General features: G+C 31.1%; 1 protein-coding gene across 1 annotated transcript; it reads right to left on the reverse strand.

Moving 5' to 3' along the window:
* Window positions 1-1,816: 1,816 nt before the first annotated feature.
* LOC124536142 (1-acyl-sn-glycerol-3-phosphate acyltransferase alpha-like) lies at window positions 1,817-8,540 on the reverse strand. The gene is made up of 5 exons (XM_047112604.1): window positions 8,294-8,540; window positions 7,505-7,638; window positions 5,770-5,951; window positions 5,301-5,469; window positions 1,817-3,154 (listed from the first exon to the last, which is right to left on the reverse strand). The coding sequence occupies exons 1-5, from the start codon at window positions 8,482-8,484 to the stop codon at window positions 2,964-2,966; spliced, it is 867 nt and encodes a 288-aa protein (XP_046968560.1). The 5' UTR covers window positions 8,485-8,540; the 3' UTR covers window positions 1,817-2,963.
* Window positions 8,541-17,687: the final 9,147 nt, after the last annotated feature.

A 17,687-nucleotide genomic window follows, 5' to 3' on the forward strand; every position in this document is an offset into this window, starting at 1 on the left:
GGTTTTTCTTTTCCTTGTGTTAACTCATCACTAAGTAATATTTTAATACTATCAAACAATGATTATATATTGCGCAGTGCTGGTCTACCAACAAATTACGAGTCAAGACATAAGCTGATGTAATTGTAAATAAGGTATGCAAACAATGATAATAATTAGACCTAATTTGATGTCTTGCTAAAGCTATACTTGGTTGCGAGGCGTAATATCTACGCTAAGAATAGTCGTTCAGTGATTCAATTTGAAAAATCCGTTTTATCCTCTGAATGTAGAGGCTCTTCTCAAATTTTTACTTTGTATCGAAGTATCGGTTCACAAATCATATAATGTTTAGAAACAAGTCATGCCTACATTAATGAAAAAGGTTTGGAGGAATGTGTATTTAGCAATCACTTTTGTGAATTGTTGACAACTGTCTAACGATGATATGCAATTTTGATACGTGTATCCTATAAGTTTTATAATAAGCATCGTCAGTGTCGTATATCACATGAAATTTCACGTTTGTCTATGGTGAGTTTCGAGTTTGCTTTTAACAGAATATTCCTCTGTAGTGTAGAATACTGATACAGATTCATTTCACCTGTGGTAAAGAGGCATTTGCATAGAAAATGTACACTGTTACTTTACGCACTTAAGATCGGCAGTGTAGGGAAACATAATGAGGTAATCATTACGTGCGACTTGAAGTTTGCCGTGTAACTATTAATCCGCATTGGAGCAGTATTATTCTATAATCTCCAAACCTTCTTTTTCAGAAGAGAAAAAGCACTTGGCAACAGTGGGACATTTACAGGCTTATTTTTTATGTAGCTTCTCTTTTATTGTAAAATATTAATAATTGATATATTTTTCTTATATTAGCATATTTTCTATAAAATTTGTCTTATTGCCTCGGTTAATAAAATGTTAATTGTGTTTTAGGGTCAATAGTTAATAGGTCAAGGAGGACGAGGTCAAATAACTGTAACAGATTTTTAATACCACAATTTAAATAACATATACTTAATTTTTTACAAAGATATAATTAAAAAAAAAACAATAACTGCGAAAAAGCTAACATGAGTAACGATTAGGCACAAAAAAAAAATAACAACTAGATACAATTTACATGTAAATTTTTTGAGAAATGGTTGATTTTTTAAAACCTTCTGTGATAATAATTAGTACGACAGTAAAATATAAGAGGCGAGATGGCTCAATGATTACAACGCGTGCATCTTAACCGATGATTGCTGGTTGAAACCCTGATAAGCACCACTAAATCTTAATTTGTGTTTATAATTCATCTCGTTCACATGTATATTCCCTCAACCCGCATTGGAACAGCGTAGTGGAATATGTTCCAAGCCTTCTCCTCAAAGGGAGAGAAGGCCTTAGCTTAGCAGTGGGAAATTTACAGACTGTTGTTTGTAAAATATAAAAAGGTATTTTCGTTTAATGTTTAAATCGCACTTTTTATTATCTATGACAAAAAATATTTAATTACAATACAAGGAAGTAAGACGTTCGGTCTCGGTAGCGACGCATACATAATATGATGGATGTAAAGTATAGGAAAGAGAGTTTCATAATTCGTTATTAGCACGCAAATGTTCCGTAAATAACATTTCCATCTTATAATACTACTATTATATTGAACAAATAATACGATCACTAAGAATAAAGAAGCATTTTGTTATGAAAACATAAGAAACTAAAACAAGTATTGAGATTAAATTGTATTTAAATATCAACAATACACCTTATAAATAAACGAATCAAAACAAAATTAAATACAAGATAACTTACTTACTTGTGTTTGTTGTTGTGTGTTTATAGATCTTTTTTCTAAAGTGTATAAAAAAAGTTTTAATAATATTGTTCAAGTTTAGCGGGAATAGATGAAATACAACTCGAACCCCTATTGATACTATATGACCATATATAAAATATGGTCATATAATATATACCTAAGTAGGATTACGGTTCATTAGCAGGATCATGCTTTATGGTAATACTGATACTGACGTGAGGTGCGTTTTGCATAGAAAATTTTTAGTGACCTTGAAGATAACCTAAAAGGGCTATAATTCTCAGGAATACGAGAGACGTCAAAGACATTCCATATCTTTGCAGTGCGTGGCAAATTAAGATACAAAATAATTTCGTGAATGGATTCATGAAATAGAGTTGTAGTGGTCGCGCTTAGGCTTTGTATGCTAGAAAGGTGTTGATTAATATATTACATAATTAATGTTCACAATTTTTGCATTGACCTGTTGAAGACAGATAGGGTTTCCATATGGATGTTTTATACTGGAATTTAGATGAAATCAGTAATGCAAGATGAGTTTCCTGTCGATTTAACGAGCGTGATTTAAGCTGCACCGTTAGCTCAGCCATCTTACCACAATTTGTCATACATGAGGAGGAAGTTAAAGCTAAGCTCCGAACTTGATAAAAATGTAATTATGTTAAAGTGTGCAGTAAGTTGGGGAGGCTAGTTTTTTAAGGACTTTAGTTTTCGTTTCGATGGATCTTCCACACTTGGTTATTGGGCCTGTTATTTCGAAAACATCAGTAATCGTGTCAAGACTACACAGGAAAGAAGCAAATGGAATATGTGCTAATTATTTACATTTTAATCGATCATTAATACTGTGGGCTTTTAATAATCGTTTTTATGGATCGACCGGACCGATTTGAAATCAACAGAGGAAATGTTACAATTATGAATTCGTGATAATGAAATCATTATTGCGATTAGGTGAACTATACATGTATTTTATCGAACCCGCAAACCAGTAAATAACTTTACAAAAAAATACAGACGATGCATAAACACTGTAAAGCCACAAAATGTCTCCTAATCGATTGAGAATATCTTCTATCCTTATAGTTCGTTTATTATAATGACAGAACTATTATGTAGTATATCTGTTTACGTATTTTGGGATATATTGTCCAAATGGTTCCTGTTTTTAATCGCCCACCATTTTGTGATCTTTGTAAGCGTGTGGGTAGTCAGGCGGTAAAGCACTCAAAACTTCTTGTATGAGTTCTTTGTATGTTTTATCCATTTGATTCCTCACTCGTTCCACAAGATCCGGGACGTCCTCCATTGTCAATCCCTCTGTTGGCACGGGCTCTAAGCATTGGATTACAATGTGTCCTATAACAAGTTAAAATAGAATTGAACATAATCCTCCTGCTTTTAATGTTATTGTAAAATTATTCTTCGATAACTGTTTACCGGAAATAAACGTGCATTCAGCCAGTAGCAAGCATTAATACATAAAAGGAAATGTCACACTGTCAATATTGAGGATTCTTTCTATATTTTTGGTAAAATAGTAAATAAGAAATGTGTGTCGTTTCTAAAGCATTACAAAGGTCGTTATGTGGCTTTACAAAAAATATGTTATATTAAATATATATTTGAAATTTGATATGGGTGCGATTACTATGACAGGTCTGTTATCTTCGGCGTTCAAGCACTTACAATTAATGTCTATATACAGTAGTTCGATGTTTTGTATGAATATTTGTATAGAAATAAAAATACTAACACATATAATTTATATGGAAATTGTTCTAAAAATCATAAAATCACATTAAGTGGACGACGAAAAAATTATATAAAGTATTATTTATATCTCTTTATTTTATAATAATCATTATAAGAGACTATCAATATTAGTAGGCATTTTAAATTGTTATAAAATTATGTCATATACAGTTTCTTGAAGACTTGATATCAAATATTTTGAAGATAATAATGTTTTTCACTGATATAAGTACTACCTGATCGTGATTTGTAATACTAAATATGTAATTTGATACAAATAGAATATAAATACACGTAATGGGTCCAAACGTGTTTTAAAAAATATCGATAATTCAAGGCACATCCTTGAATACTTACTTTACGTACTTCATAATGTGCCTAGGCGAGGAATCCATGGTTCTTAAATATAATATTTGTAATAATATATATCAATAATTGTTATTATGAGAAGTTATTTGAAAGCCATGTTATGCGGAGGAATGAGGACCATGTTATGAGGAAGGTCTTGAGCATAGACATGGATGGTGTAGAGGAAGACGAAGACAAGTGAAGAAAGAATGTTACTTGTATGATGACGTCACAAAGAGAGATAGAAGATATGCTACCCCCCTAAGTAAAATAGCGATAAGGACAGGAAGATGATAATGATGATATATCATCATATTATAATTGAAGAAATTAATTATGTTTAAAAATTCATTTATAGAAAAGATTTATTATAATACTGACGTTGTGACCTCTCTTAACCGGTCAAAAATCTTTGCGAATGGTAGGCCAAAGCCAACTCAATATTAAATATTAAATTATTAGCCAATTGCATCGAAGCCATTACTGTCCACGAGTTTTTTTTCAAAACAAAGACACTTTAGAGAAAGTGGTTATAAGAATTGGTACGAAGATACAGAAATAGAGAAGATAGAGGATTAATATTATATTCATAGAGATTTTCTAACCAATTCTTATCAAATTATGTCATAAATATTTAGTTTTGGGATCTAAGGGCAGTTTTTTAAATACAGAAAGCATAATTTAAACCATATATTCCTAGTAAAAGAAACAATTCCCCGTTTGAAAATAATAGTTCTATTATATTATCATTTATTATTATATTATTTTGAATATGATGCCTCACAAGCAACTTATGCGGATGTTTGACATTTAATCACATATATCTATAAAGATTATCGTATATAATTAAGTTCTTTGACCTTAGCACAATAATATAATCGATTGATTACTTTCACAATCACTAGCGCCCCGCCCCAGCTTTGGTGCAATGCTTATACTAAATATTATACTACAGAATGTCTTACAACGTTCACACAGATTTTCATTTCATTCAGTCATTAGATAATACAAACCGCTGTGTCACTGCGTTTTAAATATATCTTTGAAAATATTCATGCTATAAACTTTTTTATGGTATACAATACTGTAGTACATTTTTATCTATCTCGTAGAGTTCAGCCAGCATTCAGTGTAAGCGCAAAAAAATTATTTAGATACGAATCATTTCAGAAACCTCCAAAATTATCAGTGTTTCTTTACTATATTGTATTATACATAGAAATCTTCCTCTTATATCTATTACATATATCTATTACAAAAAACCGCATAAAAATCCGTTCTATAATTTTAAGGATCTAAGCATACAGACAGCGGTTAGCGACTTTATTTTATACTACGTAATGATGATGATGATGTGATGAGTTTACACATTATTACAATATAAATTAATTAAAAAACTTACCTTTGTTAAATATATATTTCTTTTCATTTATAAAATAGTATGGAGAAAAGACCACAGGTATGATCGGTTTTTGTGCGGCCACGGCGATAGTGAATGCTCCTTTCTTAAACGGTAAAAGTGTATCGTTTTCTTTATTCCTTGTACCTTCAGGAAACAGCCACATCTTTGTCTAAAATAATGCAGATTTTTCGTAAGCATAACGTGGAGGTTATGTAAAACAAATGATATTATAATTGAACGGTTATTTCAATTTTGGTAAAGTACGGGTAACGATGTTTTCTTTGAAATCAGAGCACAAGATAAGTTGTAAACACGAATAAAGCATATAAAAACTCAATGGTGCTTGTTTGTAGCAAGTTCTATCCACTGGAAAACTTTAACTCAAATTAATACAAACTTTATAAAAGTTATTATCTACTAATGGTTTGCAAGAACAAAGCACAAAATCGATAGGTTTTATATGTGATACCTTATTCTTAACCATAAAATCTGACGTAATTTGAAGCTGTTCGTATGCACCTCTTGCATTTTTTCTATCTATGAATACTACTCCTGCGAGATAGGCTGCTAATCCAAACGGCCAAACGTAGAACAGTTCCTTCTTGGCAATAGGTGCCAGCTTACCCACATCATGCCAAATATTGAAGAGACCTAAAAGATAATATTTAATATTAGCCAATAGTCATAGTAAGACCATTACTTATTTTCTCTATAGATAGAAAGACGATTGCGTGTGGCGGAGATGAGGATGCTGAGAGGAATGTGTGGTGTTACGTAAATGGATAGAGCAAGGAAAGAGTACATAAGAGGAAGTTTGAAAGTGGCACAGATAACCAAGAAGCTAGATGGAAACCGGTTGTCATGGTATGGACGTATTTTGAGGAGGAATGAGGACCATGTTGTGAGGAAGGTCTTTAGCATGGATGTGGATGGATATAGAGGTAGGGGTCAACTAAAGAATCGATGGATGGATTGCTTGAAAGACGATATGGCGAGAAATAATGTTACTTGGGAGATGACGTCCGACAGAGAAGTATCGAAGAAGAAGACATACTGCGCCGACCCCAAATAAAATTGGAATAAGGGCAGGAGGATGATGGGATAGAAAATCTGTAAAGGTAACGCTAGTTTCACTAAAATATTTTGTAGATATTTACAGAAAAAAAAACAGTTGGACAAATAGGCCAATGGCCAGTTATAATTAATTATGCATTGTATAATATTTATACCGTTTTAAAAGTAATCTTCTCACTATACTGTGTCATGTAAGGTAAGACTGACTGTGTTCAGTTGAACGTATTAACAATGTATCACACCGGTGCGTAGCAGTTTAGTCACGGTATTATTTGCGGGTTATTTCTCTATGTTTCTATTCTATCAGAGCAGTATAAGCGTGTGGCAAGTATTTTCGCCAAAAATTATTAACGCTCCGTGCATGGTCCATGATGGTTTCGTCTGTTACAAATGTACAAATTTAGGTCCGACGAGGTACGTCCTCGTACGATCATGGTATTCTAAGATCTGGTGTAGTAGAAATATGTATTCCTTAACCCTTAACTAGTAAGAAGTACGTCAATGTCGACCTTGGAATCTAAGAAGTACTCATTTTACACATGCTCATCTATCCTTTAAACTAGAACACAGATATACAAAATATTGCAGTTTAATGTTATTATAACAAATTGGTTGTATGTAGCTACAGGTGTACTGTGTACAAGGTACCCATTCCCTACTTTAAGTCAGAATATCTATTTGAAATGTAAATTGATTCGATTATTTATTACATAGAGTGTATATACACTCTATGTAAAATAAACAATAGGTATGAGGTACACAAACTATATAGTTTGTGTACCTAATACCTATTGTTTATTGGCTTAGCTCTTAGCCTTAGCATTATCTTGTTGGCATATATTTATATCAAAGAACCTAATCGAAGTGTTCTATTGGCAACGGTAACCATTTAAACATATTCCTCACTTTTTTTACAGTTTTTAACCTGTTAATATGCACGGGTTAAATCTTTCAACTGCATTTAAAATCACACCCAATCAATTTAAGTGTCCTGATGACACTAAAATCTATAGTCTTAGTGAGGCAAAGTTACATTTGTTATATAAACACTGCGGAAAAGAATAACATTGATACTATAACATATTGTGAAGGAATGTTGTAAATAATACAATTAATGAGGTTTGATGTACCTAATATATCAAGAGACGACTGATGATTTGAAACAATAACGGCCCCTTCCTCTTTAGATAACACTTCGCCATTGCGTAGATGCCATTTTAAATCATATATTTTAGTTACAGGCTTTATCAGCCGAGCGCCAAGTCTGGAATAGAAGAAATATTAAGTAAATATTTGTAAGTAATATTACTAGCTGAGAAAATAAGGTTTCAAATCTAATTAATTCTAAATTTAAAAAATTAAAAAAATGCAGATAATGTAACTGCACTGTTTTCTTTTTTAAATTTAGAATTGATAACTTATAACACCATATGCATCTGTCACATTAATGCGAGACTCGAGTTGGTCCGTATGTTACTAGATATCTCAATTGAACCTACATAGAAATCATAGAATAGCAGGAACAATTAAACGTAGAGTGCGATTGTGTTACGCTTAAAATATATTGTTGACCCAAATTGATTACAATGCTTTTATACAGAACTAAATAGTGTATACATTAAATAAATAATTAAAATTTAAATTAGCAAGCAGACTGGGAAATAAGCCACCTGATGGTTAGTGATCACCATGAGTTGACACTATCATTATAAGAAATATAGGAATATTCATAATTTCGTTAATACGCGACTGGCCTTGAGAATTAAGACATTAAGTCTTTCATAAAAAATCGAAACCTAAATCTGTCAGTCTTTAAAAATTATCATTTAATTTCATATTTTAAACTGCGTACATATATTTATATGATAAGCGTTAAAGACGTTGTCGTTGCTTAATTAATTAAAAAAAAAAAAACTTACGCAGCATTTTTAAGATTTTTGGGAGTAAACAAGAAGAATGGCCAGACGATACACGCCAATAGAGATCCATAGATATAGAAGATAGAGAATTTGAAATAGAAAATGAATTTGCTCGGTTCACTGGTCTTTATCTTTTTCGAAAGATAAGTAAACACAATCACGGCTAGAATCAACCACAACTTGTCCCACATGTTCGATTATCGATATGTATTTATTGTTTAAGAACGATACATGCTTCACAGCGATTGTTTGTATACTAACTGCCCTTGCAATCATATCAATCATAAAATAATAGGGTCTCATTTGCCTGATAAGAAATTCGCTCAAACAAAATTCAGTGTGGGTACAAATATCGTATATCTAAAATAATCAGTAATATGTATTTTAATCTTGTAAGTAGATTATTATATTTTTATAAATACAATTTTACACATTTTTTTAACTATACTTTTGTTGTTATTATTTATGTGTATAATCTCTTCTCTTGTTTTCCCGCAGTATATGGATTTGATATTTGGAAAAAGGACAGGAGCGCGCTTTATTTAGTTTGACCAATGAGCGAACATGATGTTAGTTTTAGCCGTCAGATGTTATCAGCTAATATTCTGCAAGGATTTCTGAAAGGATTAGGATTTGTTTTAATGTTGCTTATCACCAAGGTGAGATGTCAGATGTTACACATATGATGTAGGGCTCACTCGTTTTAATTTCTTTTTTATGTTTTCCTTTTTTTTTAGGTATAGCCAGATAAACAAAACATGTTTATATTTAATCCTATTTATTTTGTACTTTGATAAAAACAGTAGTTTACAAATATCTTGACCCTTTGTCTATTTCCTGACACTATGATATTATTGGAAACTATGATAACGCTTTTATCGAAGTAAATTTATCAGTTTAGCATAATCTAAATTAGATTTATCGCCTATAATTAGGTATAATTATTGGCATTTTATTTAGGCTTAATTGCTTATTATTATTTTGTTTTATTGTTAAAATTGAGCAAATTTCAAATCTTTATTCATTTTTAATGTTGATTACTAGAGCACAGTAATCAACATTAATAATGAATAAAGATCAGTTTTATTGTATTTTCTATACCAATATATGTAAAACAAAACGCAATAGAGGGAGAGCCAATTACCAAATTTTGGGGGTCATTTCAAAAGTCAGAGCCAATTACCAAATTTTGGGGGGTCATTTCAAAAGTCACGAAACTTTTCATACTAAAACTTCAATACCTACAAATAATAAAATAATAAAAAACCACTTCTGACAGCCCTGTGTGGCTGTGAGGTCGGAGGCCGTGGAGGGATGTAAATGCTTTGGCAAAAATTCTATGAAGTAAAAATGCTGTCGAAATTAATTTCATAAAATGTTATGAATAACACTTTAACAAAAACAAGTCTTATATTTTACCCTTCTTAAAAATTTGGGGTAGCCCACCCCGGCCACTCAGGGCTACTACAAGTGATTTTAATTATTATTTTGGTATTGAAGTTTTACCATGAAATGTTTCGTGACTTCTAATTTAGACTATCTATATACATTTTATGTTATACGATAATATCATCTATACTTAGATAATTACCTCTCTCTCCATACGGGGTCTTGGGTCAACATAGGATGTTTATGTCAAGGTAAGATAAATTTTTAAAAATCCCATATTTTTTATTAATCATTTTTACCACGTGTAACTTGTTTAATTAGTTTTTTTTACAAGATTATCATGATTTGTTTTTGTGTGTGTCTTTTCCTGTTTATCTATAAACATACGTCAAGCGTTTCGTTTATCCAGTGATTAGTTTATATGGTAATTAGTAGATAAGCGAAAAATCTTATCTCATTGGTCAGCTGGATTAGGCAAATCTCAGTTGCAGGAGGTAGGAAGTTGGTTGAACACTGGTCGCACTCTCGTCCCTCAGAAAATATGTAAAGTCGTTGATGCTGTATGTCTGACAAGACTAGTCAAGTCTTGTCAGATTGACGAGGAGATTGAAGAGGAGACCTGCACTTTAACACTATTATATTTCCTATTGACTATTCTCATATTTATATAGAGATATGAGAGTATACTCGGATATACTCTTGAGGTTTGGTGACGATAGTTGAGGCCATGCTCTAGCTACTGCGGTGTCCTGTTCGCCGGCCGTTACTAAGGATGGGTTGTTAGGTTACATAAAAAAGTACCCACACTGGTATGTGTAACAGACATATCTTGATGAATAAACGATAAATCTAGATAACGTTAGCCATCCGCTAATAATTTTAACTAAACTAAAATTAGTTTAGATAGAAAAAGAACATATAAATAATATTTAAACAAGAAAGACTAGAAAAAAGACTAGAAAAAACATATAAATAATATTTAGATGTTTTTTTATTACATATAATAAATATCCTCGGAAATGTAAATATTGTCAATATTTTTGTGATCATCTTTCTTTATTCCTATTTAATTTTTAAGATTTAGTGATATAGTAATTTATATTCTTAAAAAAATAACGAAAAAAAGATATAACTGCTAATATACAATCTATTAACTCATGAAGACATCAAATTACTATCCATTGGCACAAGAGTGATGCTCCTGCTGACAAGATCTTAGTGTGCATAAGATTAAGATTAAGCCAACCTTTTTATCTGGGTGTCTATGACAGTTGCGTTTGACACTTGCCAAACTTCATTATGCTACTTAACTAGTGCGCAAAATCGCATGTGACATTGGCGAAATAATAATCTGTGCCCTCTTGGCAAAAATAAAAACCGAATTAAAAAAAAACTAGTGCGCTACCATTTTTATTTTCCAGTTGATGTCCTTTGACGTTCTCTCAACTTTGTCAGTTTATCTAGATATATAAATAATCGAAGCTAAGAGCATTCACTTTTGTAATTTATTTTCAATAATACCAGATTAATGACAGCAGAGTGTCCGCTTTGGATTAAGAAATACTTAATATGGTATAATTGTATTCAAAACCAATTATTATTTTTTTATCTTTGTCATTCTTAAGCTATCATTAATATCGAGGACTTAATAATCATAATTTATTACTTATTTTTCTATATTTGATTGTATCATTATTAACGTATCAATGTGGTACCCAATGATGTTCTAGTAAACAGATACGTCATTAACGCGCAAAAAGTGAAGACTAGAAAACGTCCTAATTGGGACGTTTGCCTTTAGTCGTCTTCATCATAATTATGCCAGTAATACGTTATAATACATCATAATTATGCAAGTAATACTTTATAATACCTCATAATTATGTAGTAATACGTTTTGCGTTATTAAAACATCTAGTTATCCCTTTTACTTATTGTTTTTATCAAGCTATCCTTTTTAATTGTAGAGAAATGTAAAATAAACGGTCCCCGGCGCGGCACACTTTTTTCTGTTGTTTAATATGGGTATAACATATCTGTTTATTAGAATGTCGTACCGTTTTCTCATTATGTAAATTCACGCGCATTTAGCAAGGAATATAACTCTGCCTCTAGTCCTTCAAAAACGTCATTGCAAAGGCGAAGGCGGACTGCATTGGCTGATTTTAAATTACCATTCTTCAGATCTTGCATGTACTAAGCAGTTGACTCGTAAACTTTAAGATTTTTTAAGTCCTCATAATTAACTGCAAGTCATCCTTCACTTACGATTCATCGTGACAATTACATGTTACATATTAGAATGTGTTATCTTCTCAAATGGTCTTGCAAACAATCCTATCACCAGTAAAAAAATCTGACTTAACATAAAAATTATTTTGTGTTATCGCACGTGTCTTCAAGTATCAATATCTGTCAAACCGTCGAGCAATATGATAAGAGAAATAGATGATAGGTTATGTTGACTAAATTTGATTTTATAATAATTTACAATTAATGCGCCGTCTATTTACGAAGCTAATATAAGTAGTGTGCTTTTAGAAATTTTCTTAAAAACAAACTCGTCACTGAATTCGACATTTAAAACACGCAGATAAAACATAAAATAATAAGGTATTATTGGCTCAATTAATAAAAATTTAATATACATAAAAACACTACCAAAATTTATATAGTTTTAAGAAATCTAAGATTTTAAAGATTTTGTCTCGTGAACAAGACATTTGTAGACAATGTCGAAATATCGAGCTCCACCGAACAAAAATAAAAAACATGGTAAATATCCCGAAATTAATAACTTTAATTTTAAGAAATCGTTATTATACGCTATAAGTGAGTAGCATTATAATGTTTTTATTATACTTTTATTTTTAAAATTTATTTTTAGGGGCTTATAATTATTTATTTTGTTTGTATTGCCTGCATTGTATTTGTATAGCCTTAAACCGTATTTGTCTATGTTTGTTCTAGCTTAAGTTTTTAATATTATTTAAGAGTGTATTACTTTTTTATTTAATTCAATAGTGCTGTGAATGCATGTAGTGGTGTATCACACTGCACTGGTCCGTGTACTTTTATTACATGAGTGTTTTTGTGAATATGCCGATGGTGTTTCAAATAAATAAATAAATAAACGGTTTTCAAATGAAAAGATAACATTTATTGGAACGAAAGTTATCAATTTTGCTAAATACAGTACTTTTAAATAATTTATCAGGTCCAAACTCGACACTGAATTCGAAAATTAAAATATGACTTGTATCTCGAATATTCTAACTTATTACACACAACACATGTATTTTCAGGAATCGTGTTTGAAATTTTAAAAAAATGTATTATGTAAAATTATAAAAATAAAAAAATAGTAAGTAAGTGCCTTTAAATGTCTCTTTATTGGGCTAAATCCTCTTCTCTTATTGAGTAAGAAGGTTTGAATAATATTAATATATGAGACAACATCACATACATACATTACTCTGATCCCAATGTAGCTGAAGCACTTGTGTTATGGAAATCAGAACTAGCGACGGTACCACAAACACCCAGACCCAAGACAACATAGAAAACTAATGGTAATCTACATCTACTCGGCCGGGAATCGAACCCTCAGGGTGGAGTACCCATAAAAACCGGTGTACACACCATTCGACCATGGAGGTCGTCTAATAACTATATACGAGTCAAGAATAACTGCTATACAAGTCTGTTTCAATGTGGTTTGATTCCTACGTGTTTCGGAAATATATTTTCATTGAAATATTAGATGCTTGCAGATATACTCACGCTATTTTTCTTGACCGCTGAGAACGAGATGAATTATAAGCACTCATGTGTGTGTACTCTAATCCAAACACTTAATTTAATTTAGGGCACTAACATAATTGGATGCAAACTGAGTTAAAGATAGGGTAGGGCAGATACATCTCTGATAATGATGCGCATAATAAAATTGATATGATTTCAGCTTATATAAGAAAGTTATAATGCACAAAGGGTACATAGTAATTCTTCATAACAAGTTACAAGTGCATTGGTTGCAAGGGGAATGTCGCCACGGTTATTGTCGATAGAAGCGAATACTGTAAAAAATATCTAAGAAATTTTGTAAATGCTACAATAGTACAAATTATTAGCAACGAATTAAATCTTATTTTTCGTACGGATACTTAATTTTTAACCGAATGATATGGGATTTTCGTATTTTATAGTAGTATTAAAAACAAACAAACAATGATCTGTTGGCAAGTGTTAGAGTTATTTTTTGTACACATTGTATAACTATAATTTATTAGAATAATTTAGTTAATATTATGTCGAATGACTATTTTTAGAATATGTTCTAATGTAATATTTTAATTTTCCACAATTAATACTGGCCGAATGACTGACACTGGCCGGATAGAATGAGAATGTCAAGAAATCGAATGCGACGGTAATGTTTGGTGATATTTATTATTAATTTGTAAATAATGAGAATGAGAGGCTAAATTTAGATATAAAATACGGGATGTATTGTAAAACACTGATTAATGGATAAAATTAATGTGAAAATAGTGTTAATAAATGAATCTGGAAGAATAGCGTTGTTTAAATTTGTGACCGTCTTAAGACCTTTGCCAAGGCTAAAGTATATTTGTAGGTTGTAATTTTAAATATATTAAGATGTTGTTATATGTTGTCAATTTTTTTATATAATATATTACGTTTTTGTGACAGAAATCGGTCGTCCACTTATGTCATTTAAACATTCATTAATGGCATCCGTTTGCATATTTTTGTCATAAAAATGTTCATAGTTTACTGCAAGTATACTAACATTTCCAACAGAAGGCACAAAGGAGAGTATAGGAACTCCCGATAACTACAAATTCAGCTAACTAAGACGCTGAAATCGACATAATTATGGAAGATTACATGCAGATCAGTAGAGCAGGTAATTTCATTCGAAGTTGTCTGATTGAGGGAGTGCAAGTTGACAAAATAAATTGGTAACTTGGTGTAGCTTGAAGCGCTTGATTAGCGATTTAAGTGAAACTTCGATATATTTACGAGCTTCATGCTTAAGATGGATGCTTGTTTTGCTCAGAACTTCGAGATCTATAACTATTGTTAGGATAATGTTTTACATCAGTTGGTAGTTTTTGATGTATTACTATATATATAGTACGACACAACTTGATGTCGCATCGGCAAAATTCGTAAAACCGATCACATCCGAATTGAGTACGCTATCCCTAATTATCAATATTTATTTCTCATCCGAATATGATCTTTGCACAAACGTAATAAATAACTTGTAATATCATATGACCTAATATATTCGTCAATTTGTCACGTGGATTTGAATACATTTGTTTTCTCTGACGCGTGAATCTATAGCGACGAATAGTGTCGAATGGCGCGATAGGGAGCTATTTCTATTGGTTGTGTAAATCGGCCGTAATCGGTTTTATTTTCATTCCATTGCATTTTCCGATGCTACATCTAATTTGTGTCCTAACATATGTAATAGTATTGAACTACCATGACTTTGTAAATATTTATAAAAAAAAACTACTGAGTTCCTTGCCGGTTCTTCTTGGTAGACTCTGAAATAATATAACTTCAATGACGATACAAAAGTGCTCGTAAAAGTCATTGAATAAAGTAGGTAAATTTTGATATTGATTTTATTACAATATGGTATTTAAAATATTTAGTATTGATTATATTATAATAGTGTGTATAATTATATATAATTTAACTTAATTGTCGTCGCACTCAGCAAAACCCGGACGGTAAATACTCAATAATTATAGCTAATTATAGCGTTGAAAATATTTACATTAAATTTATTTACATGAAATATTTAACATTTTATCTCGTTACGCAATTGTATCGAATAGTAGTTGTGGTTTATGTTTTTGTTACATACGGGCATGATGAATATTTTTATTGATTTTCTATACCTTCAAAGATTATTTGATCACTTTAGTGTGGCGGATAATGAAGAGTTGTCTTGATAAATGGTTCCATATCTTCGATTTATGAATTCTTGTTTCCGAAGAATTTTGTCATGGGTTCGATTTTTTTTCAAAGTTATCGCGTCATCCATCTTAAACAATATTAGGAATACAAATTATTGAAATCAAAATGTAATTTATACGAGTAGGTTTTACAGACGTGTATTAAAGTACTACCACCGTTTCGGAATGTATGTTGTATCGAAAAAAAAGGTAAGAAAAACAATGTATACTCTTTTTCAAAATTTAAAATATATGTTATGTATAACTGAAGCCTGAAAGTCAACAAGTATTAGTTTTTTTTTATCATCTATAGAATGTTGTGTTGAATAATATGCCTTATTTATTATTGAACTTTTTAAATATTTGTATTTAGAATAATTTAAATTTGGTATTCGTATCTTCAGCCAGCATTAGTTAGTAAGACATTCGAAGTACTTTCACCCTTATTCAATCACCTCGACACTAAAAATACATTGAACACCATCCGTACCGCCAATCGGTGTTTTCCTTTCTCTCCTCCAGCTTCTAAAATGCCAGCTAATACTTCCAATTATATCACGAGAAGAGTCTCCATGGTGTCCCTAGATTGTAACATTTCACTTTTATGATAACACATTCCGTTCGAGCAAAAAAGGTTTTATATGTTTTATACATAGGTAATATATAAAATTATTATAACCGTTATTATCTCCCCGAGCGATCTATTTTCTCCTATCCAGATAGTATTTACACCAATTGCCTATTACATTTTATTGTATGCCTTACGCTTTTACGTGTTATTCCAGATATAGCGTTATATATTTTATTTAAAATACTACTACATAAGAAATTCCCATAATTATCAATGTTTCGGAAAAATAAATTAAAGTAAGTTATATGACTTAAATAATAGAGATAAATACATATTTTTTATAAATTATAAAGGCTTATAAAATGTTGTTGTATATTCTATTACTATTATTATATAAACAGTATATATAACAGTGTATATAAACAGTAAGGCTGAGATGGCCCAGTGGTTAGAACGCGTGCATCTTAACCGATGATTGCGGGTTCAAACCCAGGCAAGCACCACTATATATATGTGCTTAATTTGTGTTTATAATTCATCTCATGCTCGGCGGTGAAGGAAAACATCGTGAAGAAACCTGCATGTGTCTAATTTCATCGAAATTCTGCCACATGTGCATTCCACCAACCCGCATTGGAACAGCGTGGTGGAATATGTTCCAAACCCTCTCCTTAATGGAAGAGGAGGCCTTATCTCAGCAGTGGGAAATGTACAGGTTGTTACTTTACTTTACTTACTTTATGCATATTTAATTCTATAATATATATATATATATATATATATATATATAAGCGTACGAGAAAGAAGGTAGTTCGATAAGGACACTTCTAACATTATGAACATCTACCCGCAAATTTCAGTCTCGTTAACAAGACATTCGTAGATAATGTCGAAATATCCAGCTCCACCGAACAAAAATAAAAACATGGTAAATATCCCAAAATTAATAACTTTAATTCTACAAGCGACCCGCCCCGCCTTCGCGCGATGCAGTGCACGTACTAAATACTGCAGAGAATATCTTACAATGTTCACAGTTTTTCAGTCATTCTCTACTATAGTATATTTAAAAAACGCATCAACATCCGTTTTTTATTTTTAAACATCTAAGCATACATAGGGACTGACTGCTGTACGCGACTTTGTTTTATACTATGTATTGATAATAAAGTAAAGATTTTTTTGTTAATTAGCCTTTATAGCCTTTTACAAATGCTAAAAAGAAAAAAATCATAAATTATAATATAATAAACAAATATCTAAAAAATGCGAGTCATAATCAAATTCAAATTGAGTCTTAATTAAAATGAACAATACAAAATCGTAATCAAAATATTCACGGTATTATTATGTACAGTTACCACGGAACTAGCTTGAAACTAAAGGAATGGTCACATTTAAATTTTTTAGATATCTATGTATTTTGTTA

Source organism: Vanessa cardui, chromosome 2 (genome assembly GCF_905220365.1).
Source record: "Vanessa cardui chromosome 2, ilVanCard2.1, whole genome shotgun sequence".
Lineage (NCBI taxonomy): Eukaryota > Metazoa > Arthropoda > Insecta > Lepidoptera > Nymphalidae > Vanessa > Vanessa cardui.